At 50.6% G+C, this 21,856-nt stretch overlaps 1 protein-coding gene across 9 annotated transcripts in view; it reads left to right on the forward strand.

The window, feature by feature from the left end:
• Nucleotides 1–1,699: 1,699 nt before the first annotated feature.
• Nucleotides 1,700–21,856, forward strand: part of IQSEC1 (IQ motif and Sec7 domain 1) — a 337,734-nt gene continuing 317,577 nt past the window's right edge. For all 9 annotated transcript variants that reach the window (XM_017834883.1, XM_017834892.1, XM_017834884.1 and 6 more), the window contains exons 1-2: nucleotides 1,700–1,784; nucleotides 2,861–3,190. In XM_017834883.1, the coding sequence (XP_017690372.1) occupies nucleotides 1,711–1,784; nucleotides 2,861–3,190 (404 nt within the window). In that variant the 5' untranslated portion in view covers nucleotides 1,700–1,710. The remainder of the gene's footprint in view (nucleotides 1,785–2,860; nucleotides 3,191–21,856) is intronic.

Raw genomic sequence — 21,856 nt, forward strand, 5'->3', positions numbered from 1 at the left:
TTTAAAAAGGTTAGGCTTGATGTCACTTAATTTTCTAACTGAGCAAATCTGAACAAGCTGGATCTGCTTTTACAATCTGTGTCTTCACAGATAGAGATTGCATATATTATTGATTCCATGAATATGCTTATCTTCCAAGTTTACCTCTTCTTGTTCATTTATGGAGTGTGATGGAGCACACGGGCTTTGTGAGGCACAGACACAACCCCTCAGACACAGAGCCCTCCTTCCCCTTTCAGTGCTGAGCAGCAGCAACACACAGAACACACCAGGAACATGGTGCAGGGAGCCAGGTGCCAACCCCAGGGCATTTCTCAGGGTTTAATGCATTTTTCAGACTAATTTATGGTTTCCTGGGGAGAGTATTCCCATTGGGTTTGATGTTCTCCATGTCCTCTGTGGAAAGCACAAGCTGCTGACTGGGAGGTCAAGTTCATTATCTCATTCCTGGGATCCTCTCAGAAAACCCTCCCAAACCACGCAGACAGAACCAAGCAGCCAGTCCCCCCACGAGCTACTCCTCCTCAGTCAGCTCCTCTAACAAGGCTGGGAGCTGAACCAGATACAACTTTCCATTTGGGAATGGAGGCATTTTCCTCCAATCTGGAAAAGAAAGCAGGAAATTCATCACACTTAACCTGGCTTGTGCCTCCCATGAACTCAGGCATTTCTGCCTAAAAGGGGGTGTCTCAAACAGATCCTCACTGTAAAATGATTAATAAGCTTTTATTGTCTCCAGATACTTTAATGAGTTTTGAGTGTCTTACTTTGCATTTTATTTTGCATATAAGAAACAAGTTCACTTGCTTTATTTGTTGATTTAACCCCTGACAAATATTCTGGCTGCCTACAACTATGCAGGTTGCCTCAGTGAGATATTGTGATAAGCATTTCTTTCCGCGCAGAGCAAACTGTGCTTCAGCAAATATATTCTGGACAAACAGTACTCTGAAAAAAAATATATTTTTATCTATTCTAATGAAAAATACTGATCAAGTTACTGGGAAAGGAGCTTGGCCTCTTCAAAAACCAGCTAAGACTTTTCTGTGAATTCATGATCCCCACTAGGACTGGAAATTAGTCTTTCATGCTTCAGTCACCTCGACAGTCACAACAGCCTTTGCTGCACATATGTCAGAGCAAGAGTAACAGTTTTGCCAATAACTTATTTCTACCTAAAGCCAGAACGGCCATGGGAGCTGCCAGAGGAGTCTCTGGCTGTGTCCTCCCTTCACGCCCCTGTTCCCCGTGCTGACAGCCAGAGGCAGAGGGGGAGAAGCTGGGACATCCACCCTCTGCTTGGGAGCTCTGCTCCAAACCCTGCAGCCCCCCAGGCCGTGCACAGATGGGGACAACACAGAGCCTGCAGCCCCTCCAGCAGCGGGTCCCACACCCCCTTGCTCTGCTGCATCAGCCGTCCTCCTGAGCAGCACATCCTGGCAAAGGTGAGAAAGGGCTGACTCCACCAGGAAGGGTTTGGGAAGCAGTGACAGCAAAACAATTGCTCTAAGAAAATGTTATTAATCGAAAACTTGAGAAGTTGGAAGGTGGAGAGAAGAGGCAGAAAAATGAGAAAAAAAATTAAGGAGACATGAAGAGGAAGGGAGGAGAAAAGCACGTCTTCACCTTCCTATCTTCTTCCTGCAGTATCTCCCTCTGTTTCCCTTTCCTACTCCCGGTTCTCACAAGCATTCCCAACACACACTTGGGATGATACAGGACCCAGACCTCAGCAACTTTTCTTGGCTCGATGCAGCCTTAGCGGGAAGCGGCGTTTCACCAGCGTAGGTTTTAATGTCAGGGATGCTGACGGGAGGAGCGGGGGGCTCTGCTGGGGACCCAGCTCGGGGGGCCAACCCCCGCTGCCACCTCGGCAATGCGAGCCCGTTCCCAGCTGTGCCGGGTCAGAGCTCCGCTATCCCGGCGGGTCCCGCGGGTCCCGCTCCCCGCCCGCCCCCGCGCACATCGCTGTTCCCGGGGCGCGGGGCCGGGGCCGCCCCGCTCCACCGCCCGCACCGCCCCGGGGCCCCGCAGCGCTCCCGCGCCCCTCCCGGGGCTCCCCGGCCGCGGGGGAACCGCCCGGAGCCGCGCGGGGATGGGGCGCGGGCATGGGATGCGGGGATGGGATGCAGGAATCGGATGCAGGGATGGGGCGCGGGCATGGGATGCACAGATGGGGCGCGGGGATGGGATACAGGACTGGGCGCAAGGATGGGAGGCAGGGATGGGATACAGGAATGGAGCGCGGGGATGGGGTGTAGGAATGGGATGCAGAGATGGGGCGCGGGGATGGGATGCAGGAATGGGATGCAGAGATGGGGCGCGGGGATGGGATGCAGAAATGGGATGCAGAGATGGGGCGCGGGGATGGGATGCAGGAATGGGATGCAGAGATGGGGCGCGGGGATGGGATGCAGGGATGGGGCGCTCCCGGAGCTCCCGCCAGCCCCCCGGAGGAGCAGCCGGCGCTACTTAAGCGCATCCCGGCGGCGGAGCCCGGCGGGGAGGCGGGCGCGGCGGCCCCGCGGCAGGGACAGCCCGCGCCCATGCCCGGCCCGGAGCGCGGCGGGGGCGCGGGCGCTGCCAGGCGACGGCAGAGCGGGGCTGCGGCGCGGGCAGGGCGGGACGGGCGCGGGGCCGGGCGCGGGCGCGGCGGGCGAGCGGCGGCGCGGCGGGGCCCGGGCGGCTCCGGGCGGCTCCCCCGGGCCGCGGCCCTGCCCTCGCCGAGCGGGGGCCGAGCGGCAGCAATGGCGGCGCGGGGCCGCCGCCCGCCCGGCCGGCCGCGGCTCTAGGAGGGGACGCGCGGGGCCGCGGGGGGCCGGGTTCCGAGGGGTTATTTATTCCTTCCCTCTCGCTCAAGTTGCCGGCGGACGGGGCCGGCCCGCACCTGCCCCCTCCCCGCGCCGCCGAGCTGCGGGGCGGCCATGGAGAGCCCCGCCGAGAACCCCAGCAAGGCGGCCGAGTACCTGAAGGAGCTGAACAAGATTATCGAGACGCAGCAGGAGCTGCTGGAGAAGCAGAAGCGGAGGATAGACGAGCTGGAGCAGCAAGTGGCCAAGTTGTACCACGAAAATGCCTGCCTGCAGGACGAGCATCACCGGCACCTGGCCACATGCCGGCTCCAGCAGGGCGTCCCCCCCGCGCCCCCGGGGGTGCTGAGCGCCATCCAGGAGAACGCCAGGCACGAGAAGTAAGCGCTCACAGCCTTTCTTTGCCCCTTTTCCGCGGAGGGTGTTTCGGTAGCGGGGTTTCCCTTCCCTTTCCCCTCCTGCCTTCGGGTCCCCAAAGCCGCCCCGCGCACCGGCGCTGCGAGCGGCGGGATTCCCTGCGGCGATGCCCCGGAGCGAGCCCCGGGCGCGGCGGTGGGATGTCCCCCCTCAGCCCCAGCCTGTCCGGTGTGTCACTCGTGTGTCACTCGTGCTCTGTCCCGGGGTCCCGGAGGGGCTGGAGCCGCGGCGGCACCGCCGGGGCTGCCCCGTGCCCGCGGCTGTCCCTGCGCTCGGGGGATGCCCCGGGCAGGGCAGCGGGACCGGGGCGCTGGGAGGAGCGGGGCGAGCCCTGCCCTTCTCCCCGCGGCGCTCGGACCGGCAGCGAATGCGCCGCGGGGACGGGGGTGCCCCGTGGGAGCCGCTCGCCCCCCGGGCAGTGCCCAGGAGCGGCCCGTGGCTGCCGCCGGTATCGAAAGTGACCCGGCCCGGGGTCAGTAAACATTGGCCGCTCGCCACCGGGCTGGCCCCGGCCAGCGCCTGCTCGCCCCGCGCGGGGCCGCCTGCGCTCCCGGCCGCCGCATCTATTCCAGCCTCTCTAATCTGTAATTAATCGTCTGCGTCTTTCCAGCGTCGGGAAAGCCGCTTAGTTGCGCGGTTCTCAAGTAGCGGGGATTCGGGAATAGCAGGAACTGAGCTCGGCGCTTTCCCGGCGCGTTTCTACTTCTGGAAAAGTATTTAAGGCTTGGCTTTCCAGGAGCGGAGTGGGAAAAGCATGCATCGGATTACGAGCCCACTTCGCTGCTTGATACGGCACAATGGGCTGTTTGTGATCCGCCGAGCTCGAATTCCTTAGATTTATAAATACAGACACGGCGGCTCCCGCCCGCCGCCAGCCCCGGGATGCGGGATTCGGGACCGCCAGACCCCGGGATGCGGGATTCGGGACCGCCAGACCCCGGGATGCGGGATACGGGACCTCCCGCTTCAGACAGGCGGGGCGAGCGAGCCCCTCGCCCGGGCCAGGGCTGCGGGATGCCCGTTCCGCGGGACCGGGATGCCCGGGATGCCCGGGATTCCCGTCCCGCCGGGCGCGGAGGGAGGCACCGGGTGGGTCCGGCCGACCCTGCGGGGACCCGCCGGGGCTGGGGCTGGGGCTGGGGCAGCCCCCGGTGGCTTCGGCCGCATCTCCCTCCTGGAGCCCCAGCCCGTGCCGGCGGGATGCCCTGCGCGATCCCGGGGAGCTGCCCCGATCCCGGGAGCTCCCGCTGGCTCTGGCAGTGCCGCTCCGGCTGTACGCGAGTCTGCCGTGCTGGTTCTGCTCCGGAGCAGCGTTTTCTCCGCTGTGGAGGTTTCAGGAGCCCTGGAAGGGTCGCTGGGCACACAGTGTCCCTCTTGCCTGCTTCTGTTTCCCAAGCCTTGCACTGGCCGGAGCACAGTGGGAAGGGAAGCGGCTCTGTCTCCCCAGCTCCTTTTTTGCTGTCAGAGTTAACACTTAAGGCTTTTTTTGTGATGTTGGGGTAATCACTTTAGGCTTTTTTATAGAGATGTCTCTATGAAAACTAAGCAAATAGCTCCTTTAATAGACTGGAGAGCATGCTGTCATTTATCAGTCAATCAATCCCTCAAGGAGAAGGCTATTTCCAGAAAGCATGGAATAGTTACACGAATCCTACCCTGTGTATCCAGGTCCAGTACCCGAGGATTTTTGTGCCTGTGCTTCCAGTACAAGACATCAACTCAGCTATCTTGTCCCATTTGTCTCTTGCAAATGACATTACTAAAAATTGTACAAATGGCTTGCCTTGTTTGATAATATTTCTCTTCTGCAGCCCAAGACCCATTTGCAGAGCCCTCCTTGGGCAGGCAGCTCTGGGGACTCGGAGGCTTTTAAGTCTCTTAAGTGGATTTGATGCTGGGATCAGAATTAATCTGGGATATTTATGGCAGAGTTGTACTGCTCTGAGGCGTAGCCTGGGGGCTTAGTGGGGAAGCTGGGAGACAGCTCCCTGTGTCTGGCCGGGCCCCTGGCCCACGTGCAGGGCTGGGGGAGCCACATTTTCAGGGCCACCTCCATCTGAGGAGCACTGTTGTTCCCCCTCCTCCCCCCAAATGGTCCCGTGTCATCCCTCTCCCCATGTGGGGAGTGAAGTGGGTCTTGTCTCCAGGTGGCCCTGCCTTGCTGGGGTGTTGGATCCCTGTGTGGGACAGGGGCTGTGACAGTGGTTGGTGAGGCCCCAGGCTGTCCAGGAGCAGGGACAAGCAGCCACCCACAGCCTCAGTTTACTCTCTGGCTGGATACAAAAGGTGGAGGAAGTCTCCAACTTGGAGAGAATAAGCTTTTTGTTTTAAAGTCTCCTCCCAGTCCCACCAGTTACCTTGGCTTTCTGGCAGCCCAGCCTGCAGGTTCTGGGTGTCTGTAGCTTCCCATTCAGAAGCTCATTTTCAGTTTCTCCAGAATTAAATGTCACATGCACCTTGTGTATGTTTGGTGGGGAATAAGGATCCCTTATTTGCTGAAGTTCAGTATCAGATGCCAGTGATGCTGAGGATCCCTGGTGTTATGAGACAAGTGGTGTGTCCACTTTGTGCATAGACCTCCCAGTCCTCCTGCTTCCAGGAGCACTTTCATGTCTAAGCACCATCAGTGACCATTGCTCTTCCTTAGTGCTCAGTACTTCAAAATAAAGTGTCTGGAATCCTTTTTAGAGGAAACTGGGCTTCTCCGAGTCAAAGACAGCGAGAAATCAGTGCTTTTAGAGATTGGTTTGTACCTTGACTTGGATAGTTCTCCCCTAGTTATCCTAATCAAGTTAAAAACTGTGCTGCTTTTCCATGGAGAAGGAGCCTGGTAAGAGTGTGAGCAGGAGGGAGAGAAGAGTTGTCTGCTGAGACAGAACCATCTGAGAGAGCTGTTGTTTGCAACTCGGTCTAAATTCTGCACCTGGCCTGACTGATTTATTTTTAAATGAATCCAGGACTGGTTTTGTTCTCTGGGGGGAAACAGCCACAATTTGGAGCTGTGAGAAACCCTGCCTGTGCTCAGGAGATGCTCTGAGCCGAGGTGTCCCCGGAGCAGTGGAGTAAGTGGCAGTTGTTGCTCTGGTGACAGTCACATGTGAAGGCTGTGTTGTGCCCTACATAGACCGAGCTTGTGACTTTGCATGTCGCTGCTGGCACTGCTGCTGCCCCTGCCACAGCCTCAGCAGGAAGCCAAAGATTGCATTAGTATAGAGACCAGGCTGCCTCCTTTTTCCCTCCAGAGATGTCCTTTGCTGAGACAGACTGTTCAAATGACGTAAATCCTATTTCGCTGCCTGTGCTGCTCTCGAGCAGCAGCTTATTTTTGTTTGCTCGAGTGAAGTGGGGGGATCCAGCAGCTCTTAAAGTAGGCTCGTGTTTGGGCAAGCTTTTGCTTTCTCTGCCTTCTTGGCAGCAGGGATGGAAATGAAGTGTTGCTGTTGGGCCCTGTTTCTCCCTCAGCTGCGTAGGAAAGTGGGATTTGTGGCTGGAATTCTGCAGTGGAAGGGCAGTTATTACTAGAAGATGCATTTCTGCTTGTTCAGTTTATTCTGCTCCTGAAGAATATATTTATGTGGAAAGCACTCCCAGACTGAACAGGTTACTACCACAGGGTGCTGTGTGTTCTGTTAGCCCTGTAGCAGGATGGGATGGGGTAGTTCTGGCACTGGCCAGAAACTTGCATCTCCAAATAACTTAAAATACCCTGTTCAGTTTATTTTCAATCCATAACTGGAATGGTGTGACTGCTGAGTGCTGAGAATGAGGGTGTGACACTGAAGGAAGTGCTTTGGCTTTTGGAGCACTCATTTGGGTGTCATTAGTGTGATTTGTGCAGCAGCAGATGGGTGAGCATCTCTTAGACCAGGCATTTGTTGTTCTGGCAGGCTGCAGGAAATCAATAGCGTGAAGATGTGTAATAAGATGTGAACTTGCTAACTAAACTCAGCTAAATTATGTTGGGTCTCTGAAATATTGGCAAATTCTTGCACTTAATATCTGTTAAATGTTAGGCTCAATGATAACATGCAAAGACAAATTCGTTTGCAAAGTGATGTGTACTGTACAATCAATGAAACAGGCTGTGTGTGAGGGGGAAGCACAGTGAGGCAGAATAGTGTGCTGGTATCAAGAAAGTTCCTGGGAAGTCCGAGAAGGGAGAGAAAACATGACCCATAAAGATAACAGCAAAAACACCTGCTGTTTTGGGAGAGGAAACCCAGTGCAGCAGAAAGTAACCCATCCTGTAACATAGTGGGTTTAAAGGTGCTTTCAAAACTTGAGGTGAATGTGTCCCATTTAAAGCAGAGCAGTCCTAAAGAATTACCAGGGCTCAGTGGATCTGGAATCCTTCTCTGGTGAAGCCTTTTATTCTGCTGACACAGAACACAGCTTTTGAGCTTCCTGACTTAGGAGTTGTGTTCTGAGCTCTAAGAACAAAGTACATTTTCGTGCTTGTTAATGCTCTGATGGACCTCCCTATGAAATCACTGTCGAGGAAATTGAAAAGCACTTCCAAAGATCTGCTTTTGGAAAAGGTTTGGCAACATTGGTGGATCCTGGGTGCTCAGAGAGCAAATGAGAGCTGCTGCAATTACCCTGAGTGAAGTGTGTGCCTGAAAGGTCCCCTTCCCTCTCTCCCAGGAACCCTCACTCCACACAAGCCTGGCTGTGATGCTCTGTGCACACACACACGTAGCTCATGATTGCTTGTCCGTGGCTCATCCAAGGACTGCTCTTTACTGGCACTCTTAGTCTGCTGGTTGCTACCAGAAAACACAGCAGTGAGTAGAGTGTGAACCAAGGCCCCCAGACTGGAGCAGCTCTGCCCTTAACTCCCCAGAAGCTGCTCAGTTTGGATGACTGCACAGTTGTCATCGGGCACAGGCCTTTGGGTCAACCCTAAAAATCAGTGTAATTGTCAATGTGGTAACTCCCACATGTCAATAATGTCCATTTTTACGTTTTTAAATTGAATTAGAGGGATGGCACTGAACAACTGCCTACAAATGTGGGGTTGGGGCAGCAGGAGCAGAGCTGTGCTTCACCAGGGCTCCTGAAGAGCGGAGCTGCCTGGAGAGGGAGGGATGGTGGGCTTTGTCCCTGGCCACCTGAAGTGACAAACCTTTGGGAGGATGGGAAGTACAGACGGGCACATTTCCGGATCTGACTTGCAGCCTTCTTGTCCTGGTTGTTTGCCTGGGAAGACAAATCTCCATCAGTCCTTAGGGGAAGTGTCTTCTGGAGAAAAATGAGGTACAGCTCTTTTGAAAATCTAAAGCAAAATGCATCACACCCAAAGAAGTATCTGTAGGAAGAGCTGATTTGAGGGCAAATCACAGAAGCTCTGAGGAAAGGAAGAACAAGGCATTTCAAGGTGTTTTCTTACAGCACACTGATGGAGGAGTAAATTATTAACATGGAAATAGTAAATTCTTAAATCCCTCATGCAAGTAGCATCTCAAAGAGCTTAGTTTCATTTTTTTCCACCCAGCAGAACTAGGTGGCTGTTCCTCTTGTGCTGGTCAGTGATGCTGAACTGAACTGCTGAATTCAGTGTCTCATGCCAGACCATGGCCTTTAGGTGCTGAGATTCCACATGGAGTGGGGCCCTCCAGGACTTCCTTAAGGGGGTGAGGCTGGTGAGGAGCAGCCTTGGTTGCTCCCTCTGCACCTCCAGCTGTGACAGTGTTTAACTTGGTGATTCCCTGTGTGACAGAGCTGTGCAGACCCTCAGAGCATCTCAGTACACTGAATTTGCACGGTTTAATTGGTGTTTCTCTGAGTGGCAGAGCTGTGCAGACCCTCAGAGCATCTCAGTACACTGAATTTCCCTGGAGTTTATGGCTCAGTCAGGGTCACAGTCCCTAATCTGGGGACATTTGCCCCTAAAGCAGGCAGCCTACCCCCAGGAGAGTTCAGTGGTTGTTACCTGGAGCTTTTCTCCGTGTGAGGCTCCTGCCTCCTGCGTGCAGGTGCAGGGAGGTCACCTCGTGCCATTCCCCAGGGAGGTGTGTGGGAAGCTGCTTAGGTAAGTGGATTTTGCAGGTCAGAAGTAATTCCTGATGTGCAGCCCACACTTGCATTATTCTAATTTGATCCCATCATTCCGACTCACACCCTCTCTATTATGTTAATTCCACTTTTTTTGTGTGTTTTGCAGCCTGCAGATACTTTCAGGCTGTACCTGCCAGAGCTCCTGCCTTTCATCTGAGCTCAGCGAGCCCGTCAGTGAGGTTGTCATAATTCCCTCTGCCCAGATCTTTGCCTAATTGCAGTGTTTTTCTCAGCAGAATTGTTGAATTGGAAATGGAGACAATCCCCAGGCTGTGGTGCATCAGAGCAGGGCGGTTTGGAGATGGATATGAACCCATTCTGCTGGGTTTGGGGAGCTGTCCCTGAGGGGGGCTGCTTTTTTTTCCCACCCCATTCCTAAGGGACTGCTCTGCAGAGCCTTCACAGTGTTTCCTTGGAGTTCTTACTGTGCTACAGTGGGAGAAATGTTGGTTTGTAACTAGAAACCTGGACTGGATTGTTCCTGTCAATGGTCACTGCCCTGCTCTGGTGATTAAGGACAGCAGCAGGAGTAAGAAGTGTTTCTGCAGCCCCATGTGTGACCTGTGCTGTGCCCTGGGCAGAGCTGAGCACTGGTAATGATTGCTCTTTTAAAGGTGGGCAACTTAATGATCATCTCTTAATAGGCTGCTCAGAGATTTGGCTGAAAAATGGTTGTGTTTGATATCACACTTTAGACAAGCAAGTTTGGTGTTTTTTTTAATCCTTTGGGACTATAAACCAACTTGTTTGAGTTTAATGATGTTGTTTGTATGGTTGGTGACAGGAAAAACTAATAATGTCAAAATAATTGTCAGAAAATGAATCACAGAATGGTTTGGGTAGGAAGGGACATTAAAGCCCGTCCAGTGCCACCCCTGCCATGGGCAGGGACACCTTCCACCAGCCCAGGTTGCTCCAAGCCCCATCCAACCTGGCCTTGGACACTTCAGGGATCCAGGGGCAGCCACAGCTTCTCTGGGCAACCTGTGCTGGGGCCTCACCACCTCACAGCCAACAATTCTTTCCCAATATCCCATCTATCCCTGCCCTCTGGCAGTGGGAAGCCATTCCCTTTGTCCTGTCCCTCCATCCCTTGTCCCCAGTCCCTCTCCAGCTCTCCTGGAGCCCCTTTAGGCCCTGGAAGGGGCTCTCAGCTCTCCCTGGAGCCTTCTCTTCTCCATGTGAACCCCCCCAGCTCTCCCAACCTGGCTCCAGAGCAGAGGTTGCTGCAGAGTGGCCAAAATATTTCCACGGGGTGAACGCTGGAGAAAGGAGCAGCTTTCCCAGCATGATCTGAAAACCTCAATCCTTCTCCAGCCGGGGATGGGAGTGTGTCTTTTTGTTTCTCAGACCCCGATCCTGGAGGGAATCTCGTCCCTCCCCATCCCAAAGCAGCACTTTGGGCTCAGGGTCTGTGCTCCCTCTGCTGGCTCTGCTCTAAATCGCTCGCCAGTTTGGTACCAATGTGTTTATTTATGGAAATATATAAAAATACATATGTAATGAAGAACCTGCTTTGGAATGGCAACATCTGCACTACTTCTGCATCTCTCCAGACATTAGAAAGGCTACTATGAATGCAGGTCAAGGTCTCATGAGTTAAGTTTTGTCTTAAAGTGCAGAGTTAAACTTTCTTTTCAAGCAGAACCATTTTAAAATATTCACAGGAAAGAAATGACTCTGCTGCAAGGCATCTGTGTAGACTGAGTCTTACTGCTGTGCTAGATAAGAAAAATGCTGCTACTGAGGAGCTCTCTATAGCAACTGATTGAAATATAATATACATTATTTGCATGTTAATAAGATTTCTAGTCAGACTTCCCCGACAAACACAAGTAGAGACAAAGACATACATGTAATACATCTCTGACTGCACCACAGTAATTCACATTTACTAAGTGCAAATGGCACTTTGAATAATGAGGGAAATAAAGCAGCAGAAGGAAGGTGAGGAAACAGTAATCCTGTCCTCCTTTAGAATTTGGGATGCAGCTGGGAGCTGATGTTTGTCAGGGTTTCTCCACCTTTACTGTATTTCTTCTGGTTGAAAATGACTGCAGGTGACTTAGGAGCTTTTGATGGCTCTTTCTGGGCATGGAACCCAGAGCTCCAGGGTGGACAGGCTGGAGCTGAGTTACCAAGCCAGGACTGTGAACAGTGAGCACCTCCCTGCTCCCGGGCTGCAGGAACTGCACACTGAGCTGTGCCCTCAGAGGTGCCCAGCTGGACTGTCCAGTGGTGCTTGATAACCATCTAGAAGGGACAGGCCCTGAGCTCTGCAGGGGCTTGGCCTGGAACACTTAGGAAAAACTTGAGGCTGATGAGCCCCCTCCCTGCAGGATGTGGACATGGCTTCACAAATGTGTTTTTAAGGAAAAGACAACTTGACCATTTAATGTTTTTTTTCTTAACAGCTTTCAGAAAACTTGACCAACACTTGTCTCTAGTGTGACAGTGGAGAATTAGTCCTGCAGCTTAGCTTCTGCAGCTGGGCTCTATTTTTATATCTAACATTGAGGTGTAAACTTCAGTAGCAGAAGGTCTGTGTGTGCTGCCACGACTGTTGATCAAGGTGGAACAATGACCCACTTCTTGAGCTTTGTACTACTGTGCATTTGCACTCAGACTTGAAAGAATAACTTCAGGATCTTACTTGGAGTTTCTGAAATACCATATTTTGGTGTTGGCAGCCTCTGTTTGGAATTTGCTGTCCTGTCTTTGCTGTGTGGGTGAGGTTGTGGAGCAGTTCACAGAATCACAGGATGGTTTGGGTGGGAAGGGACATCAAAGCTCATCCCATTCCACCCCCTACCATGGGCAGGGACACCTTCCATTATCCCAGGTTGCTCCAGCCCTGTCCAACCTGGCTGTGGACACTTCTAATGATCATCAGCCAGTTCTCCTAAATTAAAGCTTCCATAGTGAACAATCCCTTCCTCCAATCCCAACCTCCTGGCTGCCAGTGTCAAAGCAGTGTGCACCATGCTGTGGACTTGTACAAGTTTGAATTACTGGCAAATGGCTGAGCTGGTTTTCACATGCTTTTTGTTTATTGGGAATGATGCTAAAATGGCTCTTCGTGTCACCCTCTGTTCACTTGCTCTAATTTTCAGTCTCTTTAAGTTCTGTAGAATAGATCTTTCTGTTTGCTGTGTTCAGACCTCTGATCAAATTCCAACTCCTGGGAGGATTTTAGTGTTCTTCTGTACTTTTCCCTTGTGGGAATCATTGTAGGGCCCAGGATGTGTGAAAGCTGTTCCATGAAGTTAATTACAGATGACACAGTTTTGTGGTTGCTGGGTTGATTCAAAGTGAAGAGAGTTGAACACTGTACTGCTTTTGCTTAATCAGCTGGTGACCTGAGGGGACCAACATGCTGCCTTTCCTCAAAGGCTCTGATGGCTCTTGTGTGCTCTCTAAACTCTGGAGAGGTAGGATGAAGAATCCACCTTGGATTCCTATAAAAGACTTCCCAGTCCTTAAGATTATTGCCTCAGTCAATTTACTGTTGAAATAATCTTTAAAACTCACAGGAAGCAAATTGCATCAGCCCCAAGTGAACACTCTGAGGATCCCTGTGGAACAGCCTGAGTTGTTTTGGAGCTTGGCAGCTGCTACAGTGACAACCTGGGTGTCCCCAGGTTGGGATTACTCAGAGATGGCCTCAGGGATCTGCTTGGTGGAGTCCCATGGGATAAGGCATTGGAGGGAAGAGGGGCCTGAGAACACTGGGCCCCTCAGCTTATTCAGGGATCAGCTCCTCTGAGCTCAGCACAAATCCCAACAAAGAACAAGTCAGGCAAAATCCCAGGAGGCCTGATGGATGAACAAGGAGCTCCTGGACAACCCTGGATGCAAAAAGGAAACTACAGAGGGTGGGAGCAGGGGCAGGAGGCCTGGGAGGGTACAGAGAGACTGTCCCAGCAGCCAGGGATGGTCAGGAAAACTAAAGCCTTGGTAGAATTAAATCTGGCCAGGGATGTCAAGGGCAGCAAGAAAAGCTTCTGTAGGAATGTCAGGGATAAAAGGAAGAGCAGGGAAAATGTGGGCCCCCTCCAGAAGGGAACAGGAGACCTGGTTACCTGGGACAAGGAGGAGGCTGAGGCCACGAGGAGCTTTTGTAACCAAAGAAGAATCTCTTTGAAGTTCTGATGTCATTTAAATGAGGAGGGCAGGGGTTGATTATCTCTGAATTATTGAGACAAGGCCCCAGGGTGGGGACTGCTTTGTGGAGGTGTAAATGGAGAGCATCAGCCTGTCTCCTCTGTCACAGGGAGAAGCTGTCAGGGAGTCCTTGCCCCCTGCTAAGGGGAATACTGCGGCATGGCAGATTTTGGCAGTGCATCCACACCTTTGGGTCAGTAAGACCTCAGTCTCTGGTTGGGGCTGGTTACAGCTAAGAAATTGGATAATTTATGATGAGGTGGGCATGACCTCTGCTCACTTGACTAGTCCAAGTTCCGCTATTTCAGAGTTCAGTGCAGGAACATTTTGTTTGTCACTGCCTTTCTAGGGCTGTGATGGCTCTCTGCTCATGCTTGGGGAATATCAAATCTTCTGTTTGTTTGTCTTCTGTGTGCTAATAATGGTCCTGGAAACACAGCAAAATGTCAAGGATGTATGTGAGGCACTCCAGACAAATGACTGTCTTCCAGTTCAGGTCCAAGCACATCCCATCAGTCTGCAATGCTGATCTCTTGGTAAGATTTCTGAATTTAGAAAGTTATATTTTGCTAGAATGAAGATTTTTTTTTGTTTGTTTGTTTTAATTGTCAAACCAAAAGAGAATCAGACCAGTTCTGATGTATTGCAACAGGTAGCAGCGTTCTTTAAACATGGTTTCTTGGTAGGACAGACACACGGCAGTGAAGCTGAAGGGCTGGTAGGAATTTTCTGAGCACTGGAAGCTGTTGCAGTGCTGTCCACGTGTGCTCTGGGGACGAAGAGCAGGGGCATTCCCTGGGTGCCCTCGGGTGCCCTCCTGGTGCCCAGCTGGCAGCTGAGCTGGGCGGGTGCCCGTGTGCTCTGTGCATGGGACTGCAGGGAAAGCTCCGTGTCTCCAGTGCAGGGGCTGCTCCAGGTGATGTGCCCCTGCCCTGTGTCCTGTGTCCAGCCAGGCATTGTCCTCCCACCCTGCAGTGCAGTGGGGAGTTGTGACTGTGCTGAATTTGGAGGCCCCTCTTGCCATTCCGGTCACGGCGGCTGCAGTGCAGGGATTGCAGAGCAGAGCCATCATTCTTCCTCATTCTTGCTGCTTACTTTGCTACATTCACTTCATCTTCCTTTCACCACTGAATTCAGAGTAGGAACTGCTTCAGACCACATTCTGCTTGATAGCCTTTTGTTCCTTTAATGGTTTCCTCCAGAAATCTGGGCATTGTTATTCAAATGCAAAGCAACTTGATATATCATCACTTTAAATTCTTGACTCCAGTGCCAGGACCCAGTGGCACCGTGGACCCCAAAGGTGTGTGTGTGGGGTGTGCTGCATTTGAGGCTGGGTTTCTGAAGGTTGTGCGGTGGTGTCCTTTGTTTGTGAGCAGATCAGGCTGTTTATGTGGAGGGTCCTCATGGTGACAGTAAAGCAAGAATTCACAGCTGTAGGAACATCCCTTTGGGGTTTTACTTGCTATGCTGTGATTAATGGCTCTGTGTTGTGGAGAATAGGTGTTTTTTGACTTTTTTCTTGTATTATATAGACCCATGGCAGAAGCATTTGATCTTGTTTTCAAGTTGGAAAAGGTACGTGCACTTTAAAGAACATCGGCTTCAGTCTGTTCTTCCTGCTTGGCTTTCTTTGACCCAGGCAGGACTGGGAATGGGGATTCTTAAACCATCAGTGTAACTGGTTGTAAAACTTACTGCTAACCCCAAACATTTCATGTTTGCCTTGGCCTTTTCAAAGGCAAAAATGACCTGTATCATCTCATATCTTGCTTCATGCACATGACTTGAGGAGGTGTACAGTGCCATAGAGGTTGGCAGGCTGCAGTTACAGGAAAGTAGAAGGGTTATGTCTGACCCTTCCTGCTCCTTCCTGGAGGATTTCCCTGTTCATTTAACACAGCCTTCCCTGGAGCTGATGTCCCTGATGGAGTCCTGAGGAGCCAGGCATTGCTGTGCAGGGGGTAAGGCTGTGATCTGATGCAAATGAACCAGCTGGATTTGAATAAGGTAAAAATCTATATTCAGCTTTCAGGCTTGATGCTATTTTAAGCTTTTAATTGAGTCCACCACTTCTTGAGTGCTTGAGGTTGTCAGTGTGGAGGTCTTGCAGAAAAGGAGCAAACTGCCTGTGGTTCCAGTTTGCTGGGGTTGTGACACTGGTGCTGGTACAGTGTTGGTGCTGCAGTGGAACACTCCCCCTGCCTGGGGGGCTGTGCTGGGGGGTCAGTGGCTGTGCCAGTCGAGTGTTTGGAGATGTAAGTGCCAGTGGTGGGAGGGAGGAAAGTTTGCAGTGCAAGAACTTATCTCTGAACTTGTTCCCAAATGGCTTGGGAAGAAAACTTTGAAGGGAGTGATCTGAGACTGGATGTAATTCAACAGCTACTCCTGGCCTGCATTGCGAGGAAAACTCTAAAGGGGTGATGAAATCCACCTCACATGAGGTGTGCGAGGCCTCTTGAATCAAAGGCCAATAGTTCTTGCTCATATTTGTTTCTGGTGAGGTGAAACTCGACAGGCCAGTGCCAAGCTCCAGTGCCAGGCTCCTGCTGTAGCTGGATCAGCCCTCAGTGCTGTTCAGTGTTTGGTCAGAGGTGATGTGCAGATAGCTGGGAACTGAAGGAGGGGACACAAAGAAATTAATTGCTGCCCCTGCTTTCCCCAGTTGCTGTCCCACCCTGTGAGTTTCCTGCCCTTTGCTGCTTAGAAAAGGGAATAGCTGGACTTGAATTTGGATTCTCTGTTAAGCAGCACAGGTTGCTTTTAATCCTAAAAAGATGTGCTGAAATCTCTTCACAGCAACATGATTAAAGGGGGTTTGGTTGTGCACAAGGGTTCCAGCAGTCCAGTCCTCTGTGTTGGTATTACCTTGGGGACAGATGAAATCTCAGCACTGCCAGGGCACAGCTCACCCTCACAGGCTGTGCTCCACAGTGAGTCCCTCAGCACTCTGGGTTCTCCCTTTGGCCTGCACCTGTGCCTGGGGCAGGAATATTGTCCTCTGGGAGCTGAGCCTTGCCCTGTACAGATGAAGTCAGAGAGAGTCTGGATGTGTGTGAACACCTACTTCCCTTGGTTGGGTGTGTTGTGTTGGAATCTGATCAGCGCTGTCCCAGGGGCTGAATGACAGTTCAGGATCTTCAAGGACATCAAGCCTTAAAGGAGGCCAACATTCCTTATAAATTTGGGTGGGTTGTTTTTTTTCCTACCCTCTCTCCTCTCCTTCAATATAGTGACAACTTTAAAGTGGTAGAAATTTGCCTGTCTTGGATCTTATCTCTGAGGAACTGGTGCTGATATTGGTGTCCCAAAATAGCTATGGGGCTCTCATCTCGTGGGGGTTTTACGTCCTGGGTGGTGATTGCATTTTTTCACCCATCTGACAACTTCCTACAGAGATCTGATCTCTGTCCAATGTACCCGATAAGAGGAGCTCCTGCTCAGGGGGCTGAGGGCTGTGTGTCCTCTCACCTGCTCCCTCTGAAAGCAAGAAAGGACCATTTTTTTAGACACATTGCAGAGTTATGTAACTTCTCCAGGAAAATGCTTTCCAGCACTGAGCTTCCCTTCTTATGTAATGTGATACATCGCCAGAACCTGCTGACATAAGCCATGATCTTCACTCCCAGTTGCTCATGAAAAATGTAGCATTTCCTTGACCTCATTTACCTCCAAGGGCCATGGGCAGGATTAGAAACTAGTCTGAGTATTTTAGAAAACTGCAGGTAAATCAGGTGCCAGGCTGGGGTGCCTGCTGAGGAAGCTGACACGGGCTGAGGCTCCTAGCTTTGCTCCTGTGAGGCTGCCTTGGTTTTAAGTGATGCTCTGCTGTGTGAACATCTTTAAGTAGGTGCTTCCCAGACTTTTAAGAAATGAGCAGAAGTGGTTTTTGTGAGTGTGACATGACACGACCCTCTTAAGCTGTTCTATGAGTCATCTCACTGCGAGTGAAGGAAATCATTAAACCTCTTTAAACTAAATGAAGAGTCCTTTTAGTTAACACTATTTAATTGAGAATGTACCTCACTGGTGCTAACTATGCAGTGAACCTTGACATCACCAACACATATAAGTAACTTTACAAATGTAACTGGCAAAGGTCACCAGGGCTTTGCTTATTATTAAAGCTTGTGCAGGTCTGTAATTCTGTCAGTCTTCCTGCGTTATGTTGATTTATGCTCTTGTATTCTGCCTCCGTGAACACACTGGGGAGAAGTGGCTGTTTAGCAGCTGCTGTTGTAATAATAAATGCCAAGTAAAACTGGTGTGATCCACTTTGTAATTTGGGGGGTGACTCCAGCCCCCAGGAGAGTGACCAGTGATCACAACTGGTGGGGAGGTTCTCTGGTCCATTTTCCCCCGGGAACAGTTACGAACTGGAACCAGCTTAATACTCAATGCATTTTGAACCAAACCCTTGAAGCTTTCCTTTAAAACTCCTATGAAAGGAACTGAAAAGACCATTTAGAGATAAATAGCCAATTTTTAAGTCATCGTGTTCCTTGGTGGCTAAAATGCCAACAAAATATCTCAGCTGTACATCACCAGCCCAGCTAAGCACAGGATTTTCATGTTACTCCCTGTGCTCAGCTGAGTAGTTGTTTCTGCTGGTGGAGAGTTAACTGGGCAAGATCCTTGCTCAGGCAGAAATGATTGCTGGGAGTGACCTCTTCACTATTCCAGGACTCCTCCTTTCCAAATAATGGGATTCTGTCAAGAAGTCTGTCTTAATTGATAACATCCAATATAGGATGTTATCTTCACCAATTAAAGTCCTTTATTTTAAGGCAGAAAAAGTGACAGACTCAAGTGTGCTGCCTGTGATGTCTGCCAGCTTATCAGACTGTGATTTCAGTAGAACTCTTTGTCAGCTACAAAGATCTCTTTAACTTAAGCAGGTTGCTTTTATTTCTGAAGACTGATGTCAGGGTGGGGGAGCTTGATCTCCATAAATTAGGGAGCTTCCTGGGAGATGGAGAAACTTCAGTCTCCAGTTAGCTTTTTCTTTCAAGTAAGTCAGACTTCTATGTAGCAGTAAGTAGTAATGTCTGGGTTGTGATAACAGCCAAAATAAACTGCAGTGCCTGAGGATTGTGGAGCTTGCGATGCTGTCACAGCAGATAAATTGTTCTCTCCTCTCTTGGCTAATTCAGCTTAATCTGAAGTGTGGAGTCACTGCTGTGCCCCCTGCACTGGAGGAGATGTGGGGAACAGGCAAGGGCTGAACACACGAGCTGCTGCTCTGCAGTTTGAGGCCTCCCATGGGAGAATTGTTCTTGGAATTGAAAAGCTGCTTGTAAAGGAGCCAGGCTGGGAGAGCTGGGGGGGTTCACCTGGAGAAGGGAAGGATCCAGGGAGACCTGAAAGCCCCTTCCAGGGCCTAAAGGGGCTCCAGGAGAGCTGGAGAGGGACTTTGTGCAATGGCCTGAGGGACAGGACAAGGGGAATGGCTTCCCACTGCCAGAGGGCAGGGTTAGGTGGGATACTGGGAAGGAATTGTTGTCTGTGAGGGTGGGGAGGCCCTAGCACAGGTTGCCCAGAGAAGCTGTGGCTGCCCCTGGATCCCTGAAGTGTCCAAGGCCAGGTTGGATGGAGCTTGGAGCAACCTGGGCTAGTGGAAGGTGTCCCTGGTGGAATGAGTTGAGCTTTAAGGTCCCTTCCAACCCAAACCATTCCATGATTATTTTCCAGATGAGGATCAGTGAATTAAGCTTAAGTATCTTTGCAAGGAGGGGTTTAATGTCAGAGGTTCTGGCTGCTAGGCCAGACTATCTGAAAAACAACATCCTTGTGTCACCCTGGGAAGCACAGCAGCAGGGTGAGCTCTGGGCAGGGACCCCTCACAGAGCAGGTTTGAAACAGCATAAGAGAGGGAGATGAAATAAGAGGATTAAACTACAAGAATCACTCAGGTGTATCTTTGATCAAATTCTGATCCCAGTACAGGATTATCAAAGCAGATGCAACATTGAAGAGTTTCACTGATTCTGCTGAAATAAATATCTGTTGTTGACTTATTCAAGCAGGAAAACTAATGGAGAGCAACTCCAAGGACACTCCAAATGTGTGTGTCTTGTTCTTATGTTCCTGACATGTTAGCAGAGGGAAGCTAAACAGAAATCAGGGCTACTGCTGTGGTTTATCACAGTGTCCAGCACTGTCTGGGCCCAGCATTCCAGCCCAGCATTCCATGGATTCAGTCACACACCAAGCATGTGAATGCCCTTGCACCCCAGATCAGGTGTATTATGCTTGAGGCCTCAGGGAGTGCTCCCTTGTTGTCTTGGTGCCTGAAAGGGGAGAGAAATGTCCCCCTTTCCAGCTCAGCATGTGCTTGGTTTTGGGGTTTGCTGCCTGATCTTCCCTAGTCTGCTGACACTGTTCTGTACCAGGGAGGGTGTGCTGGGTTTGATGCAGTTCTGGTAAAAATTTGGCTGCTAATCAGGTCCTATAACTTCCTTTATAATATTCTTGTGGCAATGGGATGGAGTGGACAAGCTGCCTTTTGTGGAGTCATGCCCTGCCATGTGTGCCCTTACTCTGACAGGAGGAAGAGTTTAGGTGTCAGCAGAATATCCTTGGCATGACTGTGCAGAGCAAAGGGATGTTGTTCTGCTATTCCTCAGTGTGTAAAAAAAATCCTGTCTCAAAATACATCCCCAAACAGTGCAGGTAGAAGACTAAATTATTTAGCTGCTTCATTTCTGATCTCTCCTGTGACTGCAGTATTTGGAGAGCAAGTGACTTTATTTTTGTTTTGAATTTTCCTTTCTACTGGCCAATCCCTTTCTCTCATAGGAAGGCAGAGGCTCTTTCTGTAAATCCTGGTGCTCTTGGGGCTTGTTTCCTCATTCCAGAGCAGAGCCACTTTTCCACATTTAGGTGTAGTTCTGGGAAGATTCCTGCAGTGCTTATTCTGCTTAGCTCCTCCAAAACCACTCCAGATATCCCTCCAGATTTAACTTTCTGCCTCTGGTTGTGTTTCTTAAGCTCCCAGGATTTTATATTTGGGGTCCATCTGGTAGCTTGGCCGCACATGAAAATTTTATATGGACTTGTTTCTTCTCACGTTCTTCACGTGGCTGTGAGTTATTTAGATTTATTTTCAAACCTAACACCAATATCTAATTCTCTGATGCTGCACTACCCACAGAGCTGCAAATGTTTTTGTTTGCATGTGACCCGTAATCCAGTGTTGAGCATCAAAGTCCATGTTGAAGGTTTCCTGTTGGTACAACAGGATTATAGACATCAGAAGGCAGCTACACAGCACCAACTTATTAACTATTAATTGCATTATTTCTGGGTACAGCAGTTGCTTTAGGATTTGCTCCTTCAGTAGCTCTGGAAAAAGGCTGTTACTGATGTGTCTGGGTTATCTTTACACTTCTGATAATGTGATTCTTCCTATTGCAGATTGAGCTGAATGAATACATCATTGCAGTCTTACTTATGGAAGTCTGAAAAACCTAGCTGCTTGTTAACTTGCTTTGAGAGCAAGAAAAAATCCCATTTCTCTCCATAAAAGTAATGTGGACAATAACTTATACTTTAGAAAATTTCCTTTCCCTGCTAGTTTTTCTTAAAAAAAACCCGAATAAACCCAAATGAAAAAGCAACCAAACCAAACCAATCAACAACAACAAAAAAAAACCCCACAAAAAATCTGACATTCTAGTGGCTTTTGCAACTGGGCCATTCTCTTAAGAGTTGGATGATGCTGCTGGGTCCCTTCCAACACAGAATGTTCTGTGAAATCTGTGAAACTCGTGCTTTATTTTATTTTAATCAACCAGACATGGCAAAACAGCCACTGATATCCTTTTGTCCTTCCTCATCCAACAAAATATCCCGTGGCTGTTGCACAATTTGATGTGCTAAATACAGCAGATAGTACTGGAGGGGAAAAGAAGGTGTCTCTGCCGTAACCACCTCTCCCTGCTCCCAGTTTTCCAAAGCATTGCTTTTCCATCTCCTCCCTCGGTGGTCTCAGTGCTGATTTAACCTCTCTGCTGGCTGAGGAAGGAGCTCCTTCAGGTGTTGGGTGGCAAAGGTGATGCTGAGCAATGAGTTTGAAGTCTTTGGGCTGCATTTTAGAATGAGCCTGGGAGCGGATTAGTTGTGATTCCTGCTGTTTGTCACCAGGAAGGGGAAAAAGCTGCAGGCTCAGGGTGGACAGAGCCCACAGCCATTGTCCCCATGGAAATAGAGCCCACAGCCATTGTCCCCATGAAAATAGAGCCCACAGCCATTGTCCACACAGAAATAGAGCCCACAGCCATTGTCCCCCATGGAAACAGAGCCCACAGCCATTGTCCCCATGAAAATAGAGCCCACAGCCATTGTCCACACAGAAATAGAGCCCACAGCCATTGTCCCCCATGGAAATAGAGCCCACAGCCATTGTC

The sequence above is a fragment of the Lepidothrix coronata genome, unplaced genomic scaffold, assembly GCF_001604755.1.
Source record: "Lepidothrix coronata isolate B3197 unplaced genomic scaffold, Lepidothrix_coronata-1.0 Scaffold244, whole genome shotgun sequence".
In the NCBI taxonomy this organism is placed as follows: domain Eukaryota; kingdom Metazoa; phylum Chordata; class Aves; order Passeriformes; family Pipridae; genus Lepidothrix; species Lepidothrix coronata.